We start from the raw sequence: 23,007 nt of genomic DNA, 5'->3' as shown, positions 1-23,007 counted from the left end.
ATTTCAGCACCATCACATTTTATCCAGGAGGAAGGATTTCAATCTATTTTACCAAAGAGAAAATAAGTGTACCTTTGTCACAGACCTTTCACCTACAAACCACTGCACACAAACAAGAGTTACAGATGCATGATCTTCTACAGCAATGTTTTAATGTGGCGTAACCTGACATGTATTTTATCTTCTCAAGGTTACATGAAAGCATGTAGACTGCGCACGCATATGGGCCATTTTTGTGCCCTCGTACAGCCCGTTCCTGTAAATCTCTTCGCTCTCATTTCATTCCCACACTATGGCTTTTCAATAATTCAAGCAATCTCTGTGCAGAACATGTTGCTGCATTCAAGCCATGTTCAGGAAAGCAACAGGCTTTCCACTATGACCAGAAAGCTGATATACACCAGGGGACTGTCGCAGAACCATAAAAACAGCAGTGGGACCACTGGAGAACACAGATGACAAGAGCTTTTTAAAATATGTTAGATCTGACATTGATATATACAAGTACTAAATACTGTAAATGGTTCTTTCTGAACAATTCTGTCAATTAACAGTTCGGCCTGTCTGTTATTTCCAGATTTGCTACTATGGGCACATTGTGTTTTTTTATGTATAGTTATTGTGAGTTGCAGTTATATATGTATGCGTGCACTAATTCCCTGTGCTATAAAACAAAACAAAAAAGAAGACTCACTTCAAGCATCTTCTGTTGATTAAACTTTATATACATCATGCCATGCAAACAATACACAGAGCTTTGTCAATAAAACAGATAAATGGCAGTTTAGATACAGTATTGGACATTAAAAAACAGAAGTTGTAAAAATAGGACATGGCTGTGGGTTTAATGTACTTGGCTCCCCGGCCTATGTTGTGTACTTGTTGTAGTTTTGGAGGGTGTAGGTTGCCACGGTATCCAACAGCCAACCGCGTGTCACGACTGTAGCTTGTCTAGAAAGACCTGCTGAACAGAAGGTTTTTTAAGTAAATCTGCAAATGAATGTATATAAATTACATATAAATGACACTTACCTTTAAACTTAACACCTTAAACTTTTACAGCTACTACTAACATTTATATACAAATATGTTATGCTTTAACTCTGATAAAACATTAAGAACTACCAGTTCTGAACCAGACAGCATGAGTATTCCCAAAATGTAGTTGCACAAACCTTCACTGTTAAATAAACCTGAAAAACAAATCTTTGCTTATGATCACATATCACACATTTGTAAAATAAGAAGGATATTCTTTTAAGCCAATAATCTGAACTGCTATGTCCAGAATATGTCTTGTAATACATAATCTGGAGTGTGTGCACATATATTCACACATTTCCATTACATCAGAGGATGGTTGAGAGGAAGAGAGAGATGGTGTTATTTTGAACAATAGTGGAGAAGAAGAGGCTAAGGGGGGATAGAGAATGGGGAGGGTGATGGGCTACTCGATTACCTGTGCTTTGAGTGCCAGAGGATGTGGCAGAGGAAAAGCTACATTAAATATGCAGCAGTGCAAATTAGGATGCCAGGAGGAGGAGGGGGGGAGGAGGGGTGTCAAATTGTCAGCTCTCCTCGTGCTAAGGCAGCCTCTCTCTCTCTTCTGTGGCCATCTTGTTTTCACATTTCCCCCGGCTCCAATCTGACATTTACTCTTGGCCATTTCTCTGCTGTCTAACTTCCTTCACACTCCCTTTTCTGGCAAGTCACTCCCCTTGCTCTTGTTGGGAACCTGTCTCATTTTGGCTGGCAGCGTCTGTCATTTCACCGTTCTGTCACTCTCCAACTAGTCTTTACACAGCCACAAATTTCAAATCCTTATACTAATGGAGGGACAGGTGCACAGGCATGCACACCAGCCAGAATGTCTATGCTTGTTTGGACTGTCTATTCACTACAGCATATTCAGATAAGAAATCTGACCTTAACAATACTTAAACCAGTTACCAGTACAGTGTATGTGTACTTTAGCTATTACCTGCCCTTAACAGTCCTTTCCAAATAAGAGGACTAAATTGTGATAAACCTTGTGGATAATGTGAAGATACTTTGAGAATGACCACAACGTATTCATAGGATTTTATGTCATAGGAACAGACACCAGAAAATAAAATGTGAATTTATAATGTGGATATGATGACAAATAGGTAAAGAATTTCTTTATTTTAGTGAGCTAGATCAGTCTAGAAAAATAAATAATTTTAATGCTAGCCTAGAGCTACACATCTGATTAGCTTCATGCATCTCAAATGTTGTCAAACAATTCAGAAGATGTTGTTGCTGGTGGCTGGTAGTGTCCAGCTGGGACATCCTACACATAATTAACATTCAACAGTAAAAAAGAAAATCAGAGTAAAACATGATAAAGTCTCTTCTCTACGAGAGAAGAGCATTTACAAGCTAACGAAGACAGCCTGGCAGTGGCTAGCTAGTTGCGAAAGGTAACACGCTGTTACAAGCCTGCTCCTTTCCGAAGGTATTCTTTTTTATTATTGCTTTTACAATATCATGTCAAATCTTTCATTAAATGTTGTTTCATGTCAGAAAACACCAGAACCTTGTTAAGGGAACAAACTGGAGCTAGCTTACTTGGCTAGCTTGAAAACATTAGCCATTTTCTTACCCTCTCCTCTGTCTCTTAAAAGGACACTCCTTGGTTTCTTTGGTAGGTGTTGATGCCGTTTCAAATGTCCAAATACAGGAAAACAAAATACTTTTTTAGCACCTCTAATTTTGTATCATGGAAATCGTTTTTGTCTATTATTCTTCTACAAAAGGATACGTCACCATTTGTTATCACATATCTTTAAAGTGTCTTTGCATGTCTTTGTTTCTCTGCAAACTTGCTTAATTTAAGCAAGCAGCATGCTGGCTAATGCCGCCTCATGGATCAGATTAATTAAGATTTAATGAAAGCCTATTAAATCTCTTTATATATCATAACATTCATATGTTTTGGCATATTATCCATTCCTGTCAGACTCTCCATAGTCAGGTCCATGCTTGTCCCAGCCTCAAACCCCCAGGTGAAGCCATGCAGGAATTATGTAATCAGCTCCCACTGCTGCTGTCAATCTAATCTCTATATTTATAATCTCTGTGTTGTAATCTGTACAAGATTAAAAGTGGATTATAAAAGTAGCAGGTGTAAAACTTAATTTCAGACTCACTGCTGTATGTGGACGACGATGACGACTCTGATCCAGGCTGTACAATGACCAGCTGATGGGACTTCTGTGTAATTTAGAATTACAAATTAGCAATAAGTAGAACACACATACATATACACACACCTATATATACACACACATAATATATATATAATAGCCAGCCAAATTGGTAGGAAATTATATTTTCACACCTAACTGCCAGATTATCTATTAGCAACATACAGTCTCTTGGCTGAAACTTGCTGGTTTAAGCATAGTTGATGTAGTGACTGTAGTGGTTATGGGATGTGGGGGTTTTCAGCATTACTCAATCTTTATATTTATAATTTGACACTTGAATGAATCATGAATAATAATAATAAATAAAAATAATTAATAATAATTTTAAATCCATTTAAAATTAAATCAAACCGAGGAGGCAAATAATAGATATTATGGAGGCTGCCGCTTTTTGAGTCAAAGAATTGTTTATTGTTGGGAGAGGCGTGCACTTCACTGTCTTTATGACTCATAAGAATCTTAAGTAAAGTGGAATCCTTAAACTTTACATCCTGTAATAAGGGAAGACAAAAAGTCTACAGCCATGTTTGTGGCTCTGTGAGGCTGATCCTTGAGCTAAATGCTAACAGGCTCATGAAGACAATGTAAACAATAAAAAACTCTAATCAGATACTAAAAGTATCAAGTTGACAGGTCTCCTTTTGTTCTTATTGTTAATTACTTACCTACAAACTGTCAAATATCACTGATCTAACTTCAAAACAATCATCCCTGCATTTCTGAAAATGATACTGACGAACGTGAAGGCAGTGAGGTACAATTGCTGACACTCTCACCTGTTTACTGTCGAGGAGAAGAGGATCTTTGACTACAGCTGCTCCACAGAGCTCCACCATCCACTCCATTTCATCTACAATACACACATACACACAAAAATGGCTGTAAATGTTGACTGTTTTGGTAAAACCCTGTTTGTAAAAAAATCCTTGACCACACCTTAATGTAATTCTCTCTACTTTGACCTCTTTAAAAATGAGGAATACCGAGCAGCTGAGACTTCCATTGATCGGAAGAATGGAAAACAGATCAATAAGTGATCTTAAGTCTCCATTCAAATCAGTATGTGCATCAATCAGTCAAGAGACAAAAATGTTTATATATTTCAACATATCAGACACTAAACATGCCTTCAGATCAACAGCTTCCCTTGTTTGTTACCTTTAACATGAGAACACTCATGTCGGGAAAATCTTGCTGTGTACGCTGTAGGTAACCTCATCATTTAACATACACAAACACAAGTTTATCGGTGTTTTAAGCCCCCCAACGTATCCTTCCAGGCAGCACTAGGATTAGGCAATGGTTATGGTTATGGTTAGGGTTAGGTGCCTTGAAGTCGACAGTCGCAACGCTGCCTGGAAGGAGACGTTGGGGGCTTAAAACACCATCGAGCCAAACACAAGCAATTAAATAATAGATGAAATCCTGTTGGGCTGAAGAAAACAGACTCCATCCTCATGTTTGTGCCATGTAAAAGAAAGTCTTTAAACTCCTCACGCTAACTAGCAAATGTCGACCCATTAGTAAAGCTTCATCGATTCAGCAAGCAGCGGGAGGATGCAGCAGAAGCACTTTAAGAGCCCAGGAAGAAGGAAGCCAAAGAATGCTACCATATGGGTTTTTAAGCAATGTGACCCCAGAGACCTTCAACCGTGATCTATCTGTCTATTCATTCAAGGTTAAAGCAAAAAAAGAATTTTGTATGAAGGGCAACCAAACTCCTCTCTACCTTGAACTTGGAGGTTATTAACAGTTTAAATCATTAAGAAATTGTAAGAACAGGGTATTTATAACAATTTTAAAAGAAGGGAACAGCAAAAGCACTTTGGCCATGACTGAAGGCTCATTTCCACTTTCTTTTTAATAAAGTAATTACAGGCAGCTCAGTGACACCATAGCAACCACTGTGAAATATGACAACACACCAAAAATGTCTCAAACAACTACTTAAGTCCCTATTCAATCCACCCACACTCTGAAAACACTTGCCATTGTTCTCCGGTGTCAAAATGACAGGGGTTGAAAAAACGGCACGTTTCTCAAGCTGCGTCAGTCCAAACCTCTGTGAGCTGTGTACTCGCCTTTTTTCCCTCTATCTTAAAAACAAGGCGGGTGTCTATCAGAGTCTTGCAAGACACACATCTACAAAACTGAATAAGTGTGGTTGAGAAAAGTACTTCTTTATTAAGAAAACAAAACAGTGCAAAAAGTATTTTCTTTGAAATCATATATGCAAATCACAGTGACATTAGGTGCAGCAAGTCCTGTGGTGTGTGAGTTCTGTGTTTTCTTATGCCTATAAAGTAGATGACAGCTATTTTACGACATATCTGACTATATCTAAGCATATTGAGCAATCTTAGCTAGTCTCTTGTTACATACAAACTTTGGTATAAAGTTTTATGTCCTACTTCCGAAACACATGGATGAAATGCTCAGATGGCATATTATTTTTTACAGAAAAACGTCGCGTGCTGGATCTATTTATTAGCTCGGTGCCGTGACTTCTTGGAGTCTCCACTGGTTGTCTGGCAACCTCATGCTGACGCCAAGACTCAATTGCACCAGTGTAATATGACCAGTGCAAGACATCTAACGAAAGCAAATTAAGTGCATTCCCCCAAATGTCAAACAATGTCTTTAAAGTGCCCATATTATGAAAAAAACACTTTCTGGGATTTGGGGTGTTCTTTTGTGTCTCTGGTGCTTCCACACACATACAAACTTTGAAAAAAATCCATCCATGCTGTTTAGAGTGAGATACAGTTTCTGAATGTGTCCTGCCTTCAGTCTCTGGGTGAGCTGTTCAAAATCGGCACGGCTTGTGACGTCACAAGCCGAAACGAGCTGGCTAACCGCAAAGCTCATAGCGTTAGCATGCTAATGCTAACGATAATGCTAACGCTAGCATGCTACCTCGTTCTCAATAGCAAAGCACTGCTACAACACACACAAGTTCACCATAATCTACAAAAGAACTACTTACATGTGCGCCCTCATTTAGAAGTCTCCCAGCTAATCCTGCCTTGTAACTGACCGAAGTTGTAGAAACAGCCTTTTTTTTACTGTCTATGGAGCTAGCTAGCTGACATGATCCACATCTGAGCTACTGCGCATGCGCGAGTGCAATCAAAGATAGGACAGAAGAAGAAGAAAAGAGGTCTCACTCTGTAGCTAAAACAGAGACCAGCTGAAAAGAGGATCTGCAGCAGTGAGAGAGCACTGCAGTACAACACAAATATGGTGCTTTTTGAAAATTAAACCATGTAAACCTATTCTGATACAACCTTAAAATACAATTATGAACCTGAAAATGAGCATAATATGGGTGCTTTAATAACCTAATTTAATTAATGAAACTGTCAAATATCAATAATATCAGCCTCAAAACTGCAGTATTGGCCGGGCTCTACTAGAAGGGTTTAAAGAGAGAGTGAGCGTCAGTGTACAGGTGTAGATGCTGTAATAGTTTCACTCTTTCTAACTGACCTGACACTTTCGAACATTGTCATGATAAAAACCTTAATACAGATTAGTTACATTTCAGCCCTTGGTCCCAGTACAGTACACAGAAAGCGTTTTTTCTAGAGTTTTATTTGGACATGTCATGTTGCAGATGTGAGTTACCTGTAGTCATGTCTGCAAAAGGCCCTTGGAAACAGATCGTGTAGCCCTTCAGGAGCAACTAAAAAGAAAAAGAAGATACAAAGTAAGGATAAAATACTGTGGGATATCACTTCCTGCAAAATGTCTAGAGTCTAGCAAAAGAGGACATTTATTCAGTGAATTTAACCTTTGGACAATGTTCAATAATACTGTATGAGAGCAACCTAATATTCAATCAGAATAACAACACAGCTACCAATGTGCGCGATATTGAAGTTTAACATTTAGCAGCTGAGTATGTTTCTGAACTCCCTACCTGTGTTATACTGGTAGAGCTGAAACACATACATGTTTTGCTCTTGCTGTAATACTGTAAATTCAGGGATGAGTTGAACAGTAAAAGCCACCTTCACTAAGGTAATATCACACTTTAAGCACGCAAAGCAAAACCACCTGCCTGACACCAACGGCGCATTGTTTTATTGCACTCAGGGTCAACAAGTTTGCTTGAAATGGGAATGTAACGTAATGTTTCCTTGAACCATGGTAACTACAGAAAGGAAACGTGCGACTCACATCCTAGTCTCATATACAGTGCGTGGCTATATGGAAATGTTTGGAAGGTAAACTTCCAAGCTGCTGGAGAGAGAAATACTAATTTCTCGCAACTCCCTGTCTGTCCATAGTGATCATTAGCCAGAGGTGCTTGGTGAGATGAAAAAGTGTTTCTGTTACAGATTTTTAATTTAGACAACACCTAATGTCCTTCAGGAGGTATTAGAGTGTGTAATGTGATAACGTGCAAACCACACACACACACACACACACACACACACACACACACACACACACACACACACACACACACACACACACACACACACACACACACACACACACACACACACACACACACCGACACACACTTCATCTGTTAGTCTGTTTGTCACAGTGGTGCAGGTGAGTATGAACAGTATGGCTCCATCAAAGTGCCAGCACTGTGCTAAAGCCACTTAAGTAAGCCTGAAATTACTAGCTAATTCAATTAGCGGAGGTTCTTCAAAGGCAGCGATACGGCGAACATCATTTTCCCAGAGTGGCAACAGAACTGGCGATTGGCTGACTTGCCTCTCCACTATATATACAGTATAAGCTACAGTATATAGTGTGTTGATAGTCTGATAGAATGGACTGATGTCAATCATGAAGAAAAAGTAATGTAAAAAAAACAATGTAATTCTGCTAAAGGCCTTAGTGGGCCAAAGGGGAAATGGAATGGAGAACACGCAGCTTAAATGTTTAGCCGTTTTGGGCTGTTTGCTTCACCAACTGTTAAATTACTCTTTAATGGTGCCATCCTGGTAGTCTAGTGGTTTAAGAAGCAAACAAAGTAACTGAATTGCCCCTGGTTCAATTCTGGCCAGAAACCTTTGCTATAAATAAATCTCCAAATATTGCCTGTATCTCTCTACTGTCCTATCTAATTAAGGAAAAATGCCCCAAAATATCATCAACATTTAATGTCTATTTTTTTTTTAGACCCAGTACATCATTTGCCTCATTTGTATTTTTCTCCTCTGTAGTATATTAATGAAGATCAGAAATAAAATATTATAGCTGCAGGTAAAAGAAAAGAGTCAATGTTAGATTCCTTGGGGACTGACTTTCACCTGAGGAGAAATTGGATTTAGATCAAATAAACCCTCTAGAATAGCTATAGTGTTCAGTGTGTTAGGGACTCACGTTATTGTCTTCAGTGGTACGAGCTCTCATGGGGCCCTGGTGGCTGGGTCCATTCACCACGTCACCTCTCACTTCAAAGACACTCTGTTGGGAAAAACAGCTAAATTACTTCAGTAAATGTACAGTAAGCAGATGAACCTTACTCACAATGGTATAAATCCTTTCCTGCTAATAGCTTTTACAGATTTGAAACAATTATTCATATTCATCTCATAAAAGGACTGATTGTAAGCTAACGGACAGCTAATTAAAGAAGTGATTTATTTTAAGGGTCAAATACACTCCGAAGAGTATGCTGAACATTCCTCAGTTTGACAGAGTTCATCTTATAATTGTATGGAGTCCATCTCTTCACAGACTATATGATGCATAAAAATGCTTATAAACTGGCTGAATAAATTAATGGCGATGCTAAACAAAGCTTGGCAAAGGATTATATTTGCATAGCACAGAACCAGATGCAGCCATTGCTAAAAGCAAATGGCTGACAAATAATCTATGAGGCATCACAGTGAACCACAAGGAGAGATTCATCATGTAGCCTTAATTCGACATCGAGACATACAGAGATGGGAACAGGAAGTCACCGGTTCACAAACCCAAGGAGCACACGCGCGCGTACCTCATCTAAGAGTTTCTTTAGTTTGAAGCACTCTGAAATCCCTGTGGAGAGGGGAAAAAAACAACTTAGGAGCTTATTGTCAGAAGCACAAACACTATTCTGGTGGCTACTGTATTATGTAACACTGCTTTTATTCCAGCCTATCCCTCCACATCAGGCTGTTTTGTATTCAGAGTAATCGGTGATGGAGCTTGACAAAACAAAGTGAATCAGGACTTACACTGGAAGCTCACCACCCACTTCCTGCCTGCAATGCCAAGGAAGTACTTCAGCGTGCGCTCACATACCAGTTGTTCATCTGGCAGAGAAGAGAGAAGAAACAGAACAAGAACAGTGTGAAAAGATGTGAAGGAGTACATGTGCGCACATAAACACATCTTGATTTGAAGCTTGTCACTGAAGTGTTATAGGTGAGGTATAATTTGCTTGATGATTCCTATTACAGGTTAAAAAATTAAAAAAGTCAACAGTATGCCGTGAGTTAGTTTGTGATGCTGACAACCTCGAGGTCAATCATTGTTTAGCAGCATGAACCATACTGTAGTATGCAGATACAAGCAGACAATGTGTAGAAACGAATACCTGAATGCTCTTAGAGACGCTGAAAGCACAATGTATGCTATGCTTAGGCTATAACTATTGCCCACTCTTCCCAAAAATTACTTTTTTACTACTTTTGAAACTACTTACATTTTAATTACTTAAGTAAATCCTGGTTCTTTAAAACCGCCCAACAGTTTAACACAGGCTTAAACAGGGAATAGCTTCACAGAGACAAATCATTATGGATCAGGTCAGATGGGGACAAAGGTTATTCTTCCTTCAAGAAATATAGTGATTATGCATTGATATGTATTTCAGGCAAGAGTTAAGTGCACGTTATTGATGCGCCTCAAACATAACTTAATTTCAAATGATTATTATTTGATGCTAACGGTTAGAATGGGACACCTCCTGTTCCTTTCCAACATTTAACTGCAAAGATCAAGAGTCCCAGCGTTCCTTTTTTTTGGTTACCTGGGAAACAGATTTTCATAAAAAAAAGGCTTCTTAAACAGCGAGTTAATATGGTGCTTTGGAGACAGCAAGCTCTGAAATTAAAAATAATCTATCAGAGAGGGTAATTAGCAACAAGCGGATGAATGGAGTCCGTGGGTGAGGGAGAAATAGAGAGCTTATCTCTTAGGAGCGCTTTAAAAGACGCACAAAACAAGCTGTAACTACTATTAACTACTATGTAAAAAGAAAATTTACTTCTAGAAATGCAAATGTCCCTGCTCAAGAAAATATTGAAACACAGGACCTCGAAAGATTTAAAGTAGAAATTTGCAATAGCAGATTTAATTGCTCTGCTGTGTATCAAGCCAAGTCCAGTTACGATAGTTGCAGTCTTAACTTAATGAACAATGTTGTCTTACACTCACACTGCCTGCATGTGAGCATACTTACCTGTGTGCATTATGATATGGGTCACCTCCGACGTTACCTGGGAAACCACACGGGCACCAACTCGCTTGGCAAACCTTTTGACCATTATCTACAGGAAACATCTGATTGGTTAGTGTATCCTGCTACGGAAAGTGCTACAAAGACACATTTGTTGATTGAATGGGTGTGTGAGCACCTGTTCATTGGGGCCTAATCCAGATGACACTAGCACCATCTTAGCTTTACTTCTGTCTCTCGGTGGAGTGTTATTTTCTTTGTCTTCTTGCCCATCTGATGGTGACCCATTGCTCTTTAATGTTTTGGCTGCTGAACTTGAACTAGGAGTTTTGGAGGCTCCGGTGCCTTTAACACTCTGCCCCGTGTGTGTGGAGCGCTGCACTGCTAAAGACAGAGAGAAACCAAAAAAAGGAAAAAGAAATAGTCAGCAACAGTTACACTGAACATGATATGATCTGACCTACTTCTATTTAAACTGGGTATCTTTATATGAATTCTTCTTTGTCACGCAGAGCTTAACCTTCATTAAGTACACAGACAAGCTACCATGCACCAGACAAACCACTTAAACTCTGCTCAACTCAGTCAAACCAAACCTTGTTAGCATACTAAAACATTTTGAGAAGCTATAAAGAGCTACTATCTCTAAGGGGCAGTTGCCATATAGACCGCCATATCTGTGCTTTAAGAATCCTAGTTGAATCATCAGATTATGAAAATAAAGACTCGGAACAATGTCTTGAAATTTGTCTTTCTGCTCATGTGCTTCAGGAAGATTAAAGTGAATTTATTCTTTCATGAAATTTCTAGCATGTTTCCCATTCTTTCCAACACTACACCAGTAGCCTTACCCATCTCTGCAGTGCTGCCATGCTTTGACCCACTGGGCTGGATGACCTCTTTGCCATCAGATGGTCTTGTGCTGGGCTCTCGCTCTACTTCTGGAACAGCTTTCCTGCAGAGAAGACGTGTACATCAACTTTTGAAGAAAATGAGACAACATGGTGTGTGGATAGTAGGTTCAATTGCCATTGGCGCGGATAAAAAGGCATTTTAATATTTATCAATATTGAGCTGGATCAATTTCTGATCATTTGAATTTGCAGGTGGACCATTGTTCTAACGTGCTTCTGTAGTCTGGGAACAGCATTTGAACTTCAGTTTTTTGGACGTCTGACCAAATCCCATCCATACATTCCTGCAACAACAGATTGGACACTTCTCTCTTAATGGATGTTACACAGAACAATGAAGGGTATAGATTACTCAACATATCTAAACTGGTTTGGCTTTACTAATTTGAGTGTAGGTTCACTCAGGATACTGTACAGTCAGGAAGAATAGTCACTATATGGTTAAAATGCTGACTCTCAGCTTTTATTTAAAGGTGTTTGCATCCACAGTAGATGAACAAAAATTGTCTCCCAGTTTTAATAGAGCGATAGTAACAGGTCAAGGTAGCATGCACCTAAATAAAGTCAATATTTGGTTGCAAGTCCTTTGCAGTCAATGATTGTCGTGTTGTTGATCCACAAACATTAGCAGATACTTATAGGCCCAATCCCAAAGTGAGCCCTGAGGACTAAGGACTAAAGACTCACAGACTTAATTGATCTCAGGTGCTAAGTGAATGAGTGTGTGAGGCCACATGGGCTCAGATAGGTATAAAAGGGATTGGGACAGCACTTCACGAGATCACATGTTACTTTGGCGACGTTTAATAACAAAGATGTTGCTGACACTTGCCGGTTTGGGAATTTTCATTTTAAGTTTGTTGCTTTCCACACGGCCAAGGCACAGGAGATGGCTGCCTGATTCAAAAGAATTTCAAACTCTTGTTTTACAAGCTGGACAACAGGTCTGTTCTGTTCCGTGGTCGTGTGTCGTGCTGTTGTCTATGCTGTTGTTTACCTTTGTAATTCCCGGATTTCCCTATGGTCTCCGCAGTAAACGTCACAACGCTTTGAACTGTGGGTAATTCCCTTTGGTGAAGTCTGCATCGATGCAGACTCACGGAAAGGGCTTGTAAAGTAAAGTGTGTACTCAAACCCTCATGCCCTTTGAAATTCGACATTGGGACAACCCTAAGCCCTTACGAATTTCGCGAGAACGCGCACCAAAGTCCGTGAGTCTGTGAGTCCGGACTTTGGGATTGGGCCATAATCTTCTCCGGCGAGATTCTGACTGCAGCCATACTGACTTGTTGCTCATTTCAGGAGCCTTTTTGCCTTTAGTCTCATCAGTAAGTGAAACACATGATCACTTTGATTTATGTCAAGTCACTGACTCCAATCAAGAGTATAACACTGTTAAGCAGTAAAACAACCTGGGTTACCTTGTCTGTATGTTTAGGGTCATTATCCTGCCGCGTTGTCCTACAATAGGAGGATTATGTGCCCCTAAAGCTGAATAGCAGCAATTTAAACATAGTCATAGTCATAGTTTCATTTCAAATGAAACTGTGCAAATGTATTAGGTAGTAAGATGTAAATGTAGGCTCAGTATTGGCAGAAACTCAATATACAGTTACTCATGTAATTTGTTATCAGCAAACTAAAGTTATTTTATAAAAAGTTTTGGAAGTTCCCTTCCTTTGTTTTCTTTTGGGTTTATTTCCTCACGGAAATACTGACAACTGGCAGCGCACCTGCATTTAAATGACCTGCAATTGATAATGGATCATACACTTCAGTGCCAACCATTCTTTTAATTTCACCCATGGAGTTTTGCTTTTTAATTCAGAACTTATAAAGTAAAGCCCTCCTTGTTTTCATCTGTCGTCTTTTTCCATCTCTCCCTCTCTCTCTCGCTCTCGCCTGGAGGACAGCACTTAGAAGACTGCAAGGAGAGACGTTGGGGGCGGGGGGGAAGCAGTCAAGCGGGAGAGATAAATTACTGTGGCAACACAAGTTTCCCTCTAAGTGCTCTAAATGACATATAAGATGCAGTCAGTAACGACTTTTTTATTCTCCACAGCATAAGCAGATTCTGGGTTCATTAGTGAGATTATCTGCCTGTCCCCTTGAGATGCATCACCCTCTGAAAACGAGACTAGCAACACACACACATACACACTAACTTTCTCCTCCAGTTACAGAGTGAAAGAGACCAATTACATGCCACTTGCTCCAGTTATTGTTCTGCTTAATATGGCGCAATTGAAATATGGCTCAATTTAAAATGTATTAACAGCGTATACAATCCTCTGAGGAGAGAAATACAACACACTGAGGCAGATATAATTTCATTAGATTTGTTATTGGAGTCAGGTTTGACTTTAAGGATTGTCACAGCTGATTGTTTAACTGGCTGACTGACCAAAAATGAACCGGCTGCTGGCTGTATACATTCATATTTAATAGCTAGGCATGAGTATTATCGAGCTTCTCATCTCTGCCAGGAAGTGAAGAAGGGTATTTCCAAGAATTGTCAACTAATACTTTAAACTTACACGTACTTGTAAGCACTGACAATTACCACAAATACATAAATGATGCCCATGATAGCACCTGAAAGATCACAAATGATGACAAATCTTCCTATCATTTTCAATGACCTTCTTTTCAGACGGATGAATACAGAGAATTGCAAACCTCTGTAGGAATGAAAAACAGTGACCATGTGGAACCGGTTTCAAACTGTCCAATTCCTGACAATCACTTATCAGCTCCTCCAATCATTTCCTGCATACTGCAAATAATAGCCACTTCATACAGCCTGTTTATGGCGGGACTGATGCGCCTTTAAGCCGACGGAATGGGGGAACAGAGTTGTTGCGCCTTTAAGCCACAGCGGAGGTAGTCACAGAGCCATAAAAGCACCCAACCGACATCTGTGTGAAAGCGACAGCGGGCATGTTGGGACTACATACAGTAGGGATGCACGAGTCAACCCACAGGCAGGTCAAAAAATGACAAAGCAGCGCTCCGAGTAGCAGAAGTTATTTGATAACTCATAGAAACATTGCGTGCAATAGTCCACCTTCTCTTCCAGTCGCTCTCTCAGGCACGGCGCTGCAGCCGTCTCTGTCCTCCTCTCTACTGACAACTGTGCTACTATAATGCATAAAGTTGGAGGTTTGTGGGTCCGGTGGGGTTTGCGTGGTTAATTAACGGTGCGGCTCACACACACTAGACGCTGCTGTATTACATGTCACGTCTCTTTTACTCCCGGAATGCTGTGTGAAATCACACACTGGGGCGGCATTATGCACCCTTTGCTTGGTTCTGTGTGAATAAACAAAGCCGGCATAACGGCAGACCTTCATCGCAGTGCTATTGCGGAATTTCTGTGTGAAAGGGGTTAAGAACCTAATGTTGGGAGGCACGCTTTCATGTTTTCATGTTAGACAGGAAAAAAGGCAATGTTTACTTGTAGTTTGACTGTGGTTGTCCATGACGCCTGTTGTTTCAGTAGCATAGTTTAGTTTTTCTGCGACAGAGATTAAGCAATGAAGCTCAACTACTGTAAAGCACACACGTTACTATTGTATGTACTGTGTTCTGTACTTGTTTTCTTGCTAACAGTTTTGTGTGTCGATTATGTTTCTTTAACTATTTTTCAGTGTTATTTATTACCTAATAAAAATGTATTCATTGCCAAACAATTATTTCTCTCAGGAATGTAAGGAGTCAAAATATCAGAAGAGAAATGTCTATGCTATACTATGCATTACTTACCAGTCTGAACCTTGGCCTCTGTCCTGGTCACAGGGGAGGGGTATGTGAGCGTCTGGGCCTGGGGACACAAAACGATCATCAGCTCTCAATACATGCACCAAGCTAATACTAATGAGTTTAACTAAAAACAAAGACAGGTTTGGGGTAACTGTTATATGAAATATTCCTTAGAAATCGAGTATCTTTGCAAATTTTAAATATTGAATCAGTTTATCGACCCATCGTGTCAGCACTAAAGAAAACAGATTGAAGAAAACTACTTTTCTTATCTGCTCACCTGTGGTTTTGCTGCTCTGAATTGTTTTTAAGGAGACTTCTTTTGCAGGACTGCCTTCTTTTTCCTGAAGCACCTCCGTCACCAGAGCCATCAACTTCTCCAATCTCACCAGCTCCTTCTGCATTTCTATTTTTTGCTAAAACAGAAGAAAACAAAGTAAAGTAAAACATAATTACAAATGATTAATACACTTTAATCAAATATGGGTGGGGGGGATAAGATGAAAAGGAAGGGACATACTGGCTGCACAGTTTGTGTCTTGCACAGATGTATAAAAATAACAACTTTCAATCAGGGAGTAGGGACCAACAATCAGCCAGTTAGTTATTACTGGATGGTAATGGGTGCTTTTTCAGCCAGACTTAGTGAGGAGAATACATGGCAGAATAAGAGAGCCAGAAGGTGATTATATAATATTTAAGATATATGAAGGGCGATTAGAAAGCAAGAGAGAGAAGTGACAACCACTTTTTCAACTGACGCTTGTTTGGAAGAACAGAGTCTGTTGGTCTAAAAGTGTGTTTCAATGGACCACCCTTTTATTCTTTAAGGCAGTGGTTCTCAAACCTTTTTCAATAATGTACCACTTTTGAATTGTCTCTTTAATCCACGTACCCCCTGACCAGCGCTAATAATTTTTGGTAGAAAAAAAAAAGTCTATATAAAGAGGAACAGTAAAGCGCTGTCAGAGATAGATTTTCTCTGACAACAACAGCCTTGTACCTGAAAAACATTTAAATGCTGATGAGAAAAGGAGACAAAAACTGTAAAAAAAGACAAAACCTTGGAAAAAGATGGTAGAAAGAAGGACGGAAGGAAAGAAGGAAGGCAAGAATAGGTCGAAAATAGTATAAAAAACTTCAAAAACAGTGACATAACTTCGAAAAAAGCGAGAAACTAAAAAGTAGAAGGACAGTAGAAGGAAGGCAAGAATAGGTCCAAAGAAGGCGACACAAATGTCACATTTTTAGTAGGGAAAAAAAAGTCTACATAAAGAGGAACAAGGTTTTGGACAACAGCCTTGTAACTATTCAACATTTTGTTAAATATCTCACGTACTCCCTGCAGTCCTCCAAAGTACCCCTAGGGGTACACGTACCCCCATTTGAGAAACACTGCTTTAAGGTGACAGCGCAAGTGCATTAATTATACAGACACACAAACACGCAAGTACCATAACACCAAACGTCTGTAGTCTCAGATGTGTGTAATCCTGGGCCCTTTCTAAACCCCAGGGCGTGAAACTTAAATTCCCAGTCAAAGACAGACGACAGATAAAAGTTGAGAGCGCTGGAAGATGGATGAGGTAGAAAACAAGAATCATCTCCTAGGCGGCATTTCCTCTAACGTAAATGAAATGCAATTTAGAAAGCTGCTGAGGGGGACATTTTTTACTGAGCGAGGTAGTCTGTCATCCAGGAGTTGACAGTTTGTTTTGGGAAAGTGTAGGAGCTGCCCTCTATGGGGCGAAATGTGACAATGCATGGTAATGTGATGCTGAATAAGCAACTAGACTTAAAATCCTGTGTTATACTATGGATGAAAAAGTGATTAAGAACGTAGTCATCTTTACCTGTGTAACAAGGACTTCGCTTGAAAATTGTGATGATTCGATTTGTGAGGGAACGCTGACGTCATTTACTGGGACATCACCTGCAGAGAGAGAATAATGAAAATTGATTTGTGTCTAAATGCTTGAGAATTAGTTTTTTTCCCCTCCACATACCACAGACACACACATTCTAAACCTGGAAAACAACAGAGCAAGCTTTGGTAGATATACACAACAAAATAAGACGTATTGTGCTGCTTAATCTCAGCAGGTTGCAAACTCATACATAAAAACTATTTTGGTTACTGAGAATAAACTTACATTCATCTGGCGTTCCAAATAAGTCCACAGATGCTTGGCTGGAATTAACACAGTCAGGGCTGGGGCATGCAGGTGGACGGCTCAACTGTTTTGCTCCACAAACTGTAGCATCCTCACATCTATTAGCTTCACTGGAGCCTTCCAGCTCCTTTGTCACCGCAGAGGGAAGAGCTGATGTTCCAAAAATGTCTGTCAAAGTTGGTAATCCCTCTTCGCTGCAGTCTGATTCCAATGAAGAGTCGAGCCTCTGGGCCCTTGTCCTCTTCCTGGGCATGCTATTGATGGAAGAATTGGCACTGAGCTCTCCACTACCATGGCTGTCTGACTGTGCTTCGTGGACAATTTGTACAACAGGTATTCCAAGGCCATCAGGAGTTAAAGAGCACTCTGCGTTTAAAACATGTTCAGCAGTGTTGACTGAATGTATTCCAATAGCAGCTGAATGGCACACCGAAATGCTGTCTCTTATCTCCCTTCCTCTGCCGGCACCCCTCTCGGTAGAATCAAGCTGTTTCTCTGTGATTTGAGAATAATTTGAGGTTTCGTTTGGCTCCTCGCGTTCAGCGGCTGTGAAGCAGAGTCCAGAATCGACTACTTGAGACACAACAGAAACATGAGGACTTTCTATTTCACGTTTTGAAACTTTATTTGGAGTGAGGGCGCTGCTGACACTATTGGAGACACCGATACCACCAGCGCTGTCCTGACTGCTACCAGGGATCGAGGCTTCTACCACCATTTGATCTGGTTTCTCAACAACTGGTTTTCTTGTCGGGGCGGGTGAAAAGGAAGGGGATATCAAATCACTGCAAGATGAGTTTTTATTGTCTCCTAATGCCTCTTGGTTGGTGAGTTCAGATGCCTTTGTGTACATCTGATTTTTCACTGGTTCAACACCAGAACAAAGACGCTGGTTTTCCTGTGCTTTGGCACCCTGCAAGTTTTCTTGGTCTAAACCACGGCTCCTTTTCAAATTTGAACCGCCAAGATGGAAAGACTTCCTTTTAATGGCTTTGAAGCTCTTGAGAAGTTGCTCTGTGTCCAGTTCACTGTCATTATTATCCTCCTCATTTTCCAACTGAATATTGTTTGGGAGATGATTTGTTGGATTGTCTCTTTCAAGTGTTGGATCGACCACAGCTGCTTCAGTTGGACTTGTAGAGCTTGGGACAACAGTGACATAACATGCAGCACTAGCTTCAGACAAGGTTTCAGCATTTGGCACTTCGGTAAGGGACTTTTTAACATCTTCGGTTGGTCTCATATAAGATGTTCTCTCATCAGACTCCATGTTTTCTATTTCTTCTATATCTTGATCATAAATACATCCGTTTCTTTCAGCCACCTTTGTCATGTTTTCATTCGTGGATGGCGATGCCATATTATCCAATGTTCCATCTTTAGCTTCCTCAGATTGCTTTCCAACATTGCCGTTTTTTTCAGCTTTATTGGCTTTCAAGTTTGCTTTCTTGTGACCTTCTTGGATTTCTTCAGTGAAAAGTTGAAGTCTTCTACTTCTCCTCGTGCTGCTCACGACAGGGGTTTCTTGGTCTTCGCTGCTAGGGTAATTCTCAATATGAACTTGAACTTCTCCTGACCTTGGTCTAGTCATAGGACTAGCTTCTCCATTTTTAACTCCAACCAGAACAAGGGGTTTCGGAACTCTAGCAGGCTTGGCTTTTTCCAACCTCATGTTTTTACCTTTCCTCTTGTCAGTTTTCTTTTGCTCAGTACTTTCTGAATTTGCCTTAGCTTGCTCTTGCAAATCACTGTCAACCTGCTGCAGACTGTTTCGCGTACTTTTCTTTGACTTTCTGTCTGTTAGCTGTTGATCAATATCAAACACGGGACAGGAAACCTCATCTTTGCCATTCTTTTTGTCACTTTCCGGAAAGTTGTTTGACTCTTCCTCATATTTGTCTATATCATTTTTCTTCATGGCCTCGATGTGGTCTGCTTCTTTAAAAATGTCACTGCTGGTGTCATTTACTTCTTCTAACCTTTGTTGCTCTTCCTCCATGTCACTTGCACTTTTATCTTCAGAGCCTGTTTTCTTGAAAAAATCAGCAGGAGTGAGAGTGTTCTTCCTTCTTTTGGAGACAGTTTGTGTTTCTTTGGTTGTTGATGGCTCGACAAAAACATTAAATGGAGGAGAGACAACCCTGCTTCCTCTTCGCTCTCGTTTGTAGACGGCCCCAAACACCTGCTCTTCAAGGGCTTTAGCACGATCCACTCTCCCAGGATTCACATTACTGTTGTGTTGCTTGACATCTATTGTTGAAGTGGAAGAACAGCTGTCCGAGTCATCGGTGTCTTCGTTGGGTTTCTCTAACTCAAGACTTCCTTCAGTTGGAACGGTCATGAGCCATTCAGCAACTTTCTCTAGACTTTTCTTCTGTTTCTCCTTAAGAATCTTGTCAGACTCCAAATCTGTTTTCTGCTTCTTCCTTGATGATTTTCTTAAAGGTTGGTGTTCGGTCTCGTCTGGAATTAATGATGCACAAAGGGAGGCTTTCTCCAATTTGTGGAAACGCTTATTGCCTCTAGTTTTGTGTATTGATGTTGCTATTTTCACAACTTGAGACATTTCTGTTTCTACTGGTTCCATATTATCTGTAGGGCTGTGCATTCTTTTGTCAGACGTTGGTGGGGCCTCCCCAAGACCACTGTCCAGGCCTTCATTTTCTGTCGTCAAAGGACTTGTGTCTTCAAGTTCCATCAGTCTTGCAAATCCATTCTGGGCTAAAAAAAAAAAAAAAAAAAGGAATGGGAAAATGACAAATAATTAACCTTTTGAAAGACAACACACTTTCTAAATGTATAATACTACTAGTTTTTAAATGAAAGCAAATCTTTCATTTGATGTGAAAAGATGCACCACCATAAAGGCCTCAAGATTTTACCTGCTATAGTCGAGGAGTGAGACCTTGAAAGATCATCATTGTCGACAATTTCCACATTGCCAGGTGTATTTCCAAATGACATATCATGACAATGTTCAGCAGCTTCAGCATCTGTGACTCTGGGTAGAGGAATTATAGATAAATTAGCATTTGCATTATTATAATGACAGACAAACAGGCAAAAAGTTAAAATATCTTACCCCGATTGTCCTTTTTGCTGGGACATTCCAGTTAAGTCTAAAACCATAAAAGTAATGTTATTAGATAATGTAATGTAACTTCATTTTGCAGTCCTTTTAAGAAGTCTGTGATGTCGTCTTACAGTTTGTGCCAGTGTCATGTTCATATGCCTGTATCATGTCCTGCAGTCCTGTTACAAGTCTCTGAAACCCAGGGCTCTCCTGCAAGCTCCTGTATAAGGAAAAACACACACACATCTTATGATAATGAGTAAGTATTACAAAAATAATTAATGTTACACTGTCATCTTGTTGATTTTGTCCAACCTTTTGGTTATCTTGGTTTTACACACTGGACAAGTAGCCCTGTTTTGTTTGGTGTTGTCCAAAAGTTTCATCATACAAAATCTGATGAAAAAGGATATATATTGTTTGTGAGTGCATGTAAAAAATATATACTAATATCAGTTCATTTAATAAAAGGAGGAGTAATCAAACTTTATCTTTTACTTGCAAAACTGATGGTCACAGTTAGTAGATACAGGTGCAGTCATTAAATCCAAGCTACAGGAGAAAGAAAGTATGAAGTCAATAAAGAACATGACAGTTTTACGAAATTACAAACTTAATCTTTTAATTCACCAAACATTTTGCAGAGGCAGTAGAATTTTCTTATTTCACTTCTTGGTCAGCATGGCACTTACCATATGGGACACTGCAGAGTCTCCCAAAGGACTGAAATCCCCTTTTTGACATCAATGGCCATTGGGGTTTTCATGGTCATTTTTAAAAGCTACAAGAAAAAAATCAGAGCACACCCAGAGGCTGTAAACAATAAACTGCAAATATTAGATAAACTATACACTCCAGTGTGACTGAACAACGGGGTTTACACACCTGAACACACATTATATATATATATATATATATATATATATATATATATATATATATATATATATATATATATATATATATATATATATATATAAATAATGGATCAAGATCTTTTTGTTATGGTTATATAATTACTAATCATCCACACCATGGCTTTAAAATGTCCTACTGTTGATTGAATAGTGAACTAACCCATGTCTGTGATTATGACAAACTGACCCTGTTGCAGTAAAGTTAAGACAATTGTGTGTACTTTGTCACATTTACTGTACATAGAGTATATTGTAACCCAGATAGCTACCTATGTGTATTATCTCAGGAAGTTACTAAGGCAACTACAGTATTTAGGGTAGGCTTATGACATGCATTCTCATTAACTGCTTAAATCCTACTTGCTATGGTGTGTATTTTCTGTGTATTAGGTTCAGTGGAAACAGATAATGTGCAAATTAAATTAGTCTCAATAACGTAAATGCAGATTTTATTTTCTAAGATACCTCATCAATGCAAACATGTGGGAGTCTTGTGGGTATCTGTGAATAGCCTAATTAACGTTACGTTAGCTGACTTCTACTGAAAATCATATTGTGGCACACTGGTAGTAAAGCAGCATTATGTTACAAACATGTGATGAAGCATAATACTCCAGTGAGATAAGGCAGAATTATCACTGAGAAGTATTCAGTAAGTAAATTGTAAACAGTTTAATGCCAAATATACGTATGTCAGTAGCTTAAATTGGCAGCTAGCTAGCTAAACATCAGGCTGGCTAACGTTAACTGATATGATTTGTTTTGGGATGTTACACAACTATAACACTCCTGACTTCTGAGATTGAGACAAAATCGCCGCGAATACTTTGGCAGACCAATATGTGATTCAAAGAGTAGACCGCAGTTTTTGAAATGCCACTGGCTAATTGTAAAGAAATAAATGTTTCCACATTTACCTTGTTTTCTACAATTTGGAGTTTATTAACACAGGAACCATCAGCTTCAGTTTTCCCGCAACTGTCGTCTTCTTCTGCTTATGTTTAACGGCGGTTTGCGGCTGATGTTACAGCGCCGCCTAATGGTCCGGAGAGTGAAGCGCATACTGCACATAAGAAGATACTGCACAGTCGGTCGTCTCCTTCTTTTGGTTTTTTAATGGCAGTTTGCATCCTTAATGTTTGAACGGTAAACAGTTCACTAACAAGTTTGTTAGGAATGTAGTATGTATAAAATATTATCCCTTTCAACTGAAAAGACTATAGTGGTGAAGAGGCACGAAAGATTAGGAAACGATCCTTACATCCTCTCCCACCAAAAGCCAAATAAGTGACATTTAAAATAGTAAATTATATTTATCCATCGAATCACTTCCTACATGTAACTATAATTGAGAAAGTAACTCTTGTGTTTTCTGTGAGAGCGATATTGAGACGGTTGAACATATTTTCTTTCAGTGTGAACCGATTAATGACTTTGGCTGTCTTTTCAATTAAAGCTGGATTATTTTTAAAGGATAAGAGTTTCGAGTTCTTGATAAACAACTTGATTGGACATTG

At 39.5% G+C, this 23,007-nt stretch overlaps 1 protein-coding gene across 3 annotated transcripts; it reads right to left on the bottom strand.

Annotated features, from left to right (window-relative positions):
• Window positions 1-704: 704 nt before the first annotated feature.
• LOC116061044 (breast cancer type 1 susceptibility protein homolog) lies at window positions 705-22,624 on the bottom strand. 3 transcript variants are annotated; one of them, XM_035997674.1, is made up of 22 exons: window positions 22,408-22,624; window positions 21,266-21,354; window positions 21,072-21,125; window positions 20,889-20,969; window positions 20,705-20,793; window positions 20,583-20,619; window positions 20,383-20,501; window positions 20,078-20,221; window positions 17,480-20,047; window positions 17,180-17,259; window positions 15,607-15,742; window positions 15,330-15,387; window positions 11,502-11,605; window positions 10,829-11,034; window positions 10,654-10,741; window positions 9,425-9,502; window positions 9,205-9,245; window positions 8,583-8,666; window positions 6,861-6,918; window positions 4,010-4,083; window positions 3,174-3,237; window positions 705-961 (listed from the first exon to the last, which is right to left on the bottom strand). In XM_035997674.1, exons 2-22 carry the CDS (start codon window positions 21,343-21,345, stop codon window positions 867-869), a joined length of 4,338 nt encoding a protein of 1,445 aa, XP_035853567.1. In that variant the 5' UTR covers window positions 21,346-21,354; window positions 22,408-22,624; the 3' UTR covers window positions 705-866. The 3 variants fall into 3 exon arrangements, with proteins under 3 accessions (XP_035853567.1, XP_031170779.1, XP_035853566.1); XM_031314919.2 differs by having other exon boundaries at window positions 17,480-20,221; XM_035997673.1 differs by having other exon boundaries at window positions 10,829-11,031; window positions 17,480-20,221.
• Between the last annotated feature and the right edge of the window lie 383 nt (window positions 22,625-23,007).

This window comes from Sander lucioperca, chromosome 22, assembly GCF_008315115.2.
Source record: "Sander lucioperca isolate FBNREF2018 chromosome 22, SLUC_FBN_1.2, whole genome shotgun sequence".
NCBI lineage: Eukaryota > Metazoa > Chordata > Actinopteri > Perciformes > Percidae > Sander > Sander lucioperca.
Note: the sequence above shows the minus strand (reverse complement) of the source record. Positions and strands in the feature narration are given on the sequence as shown.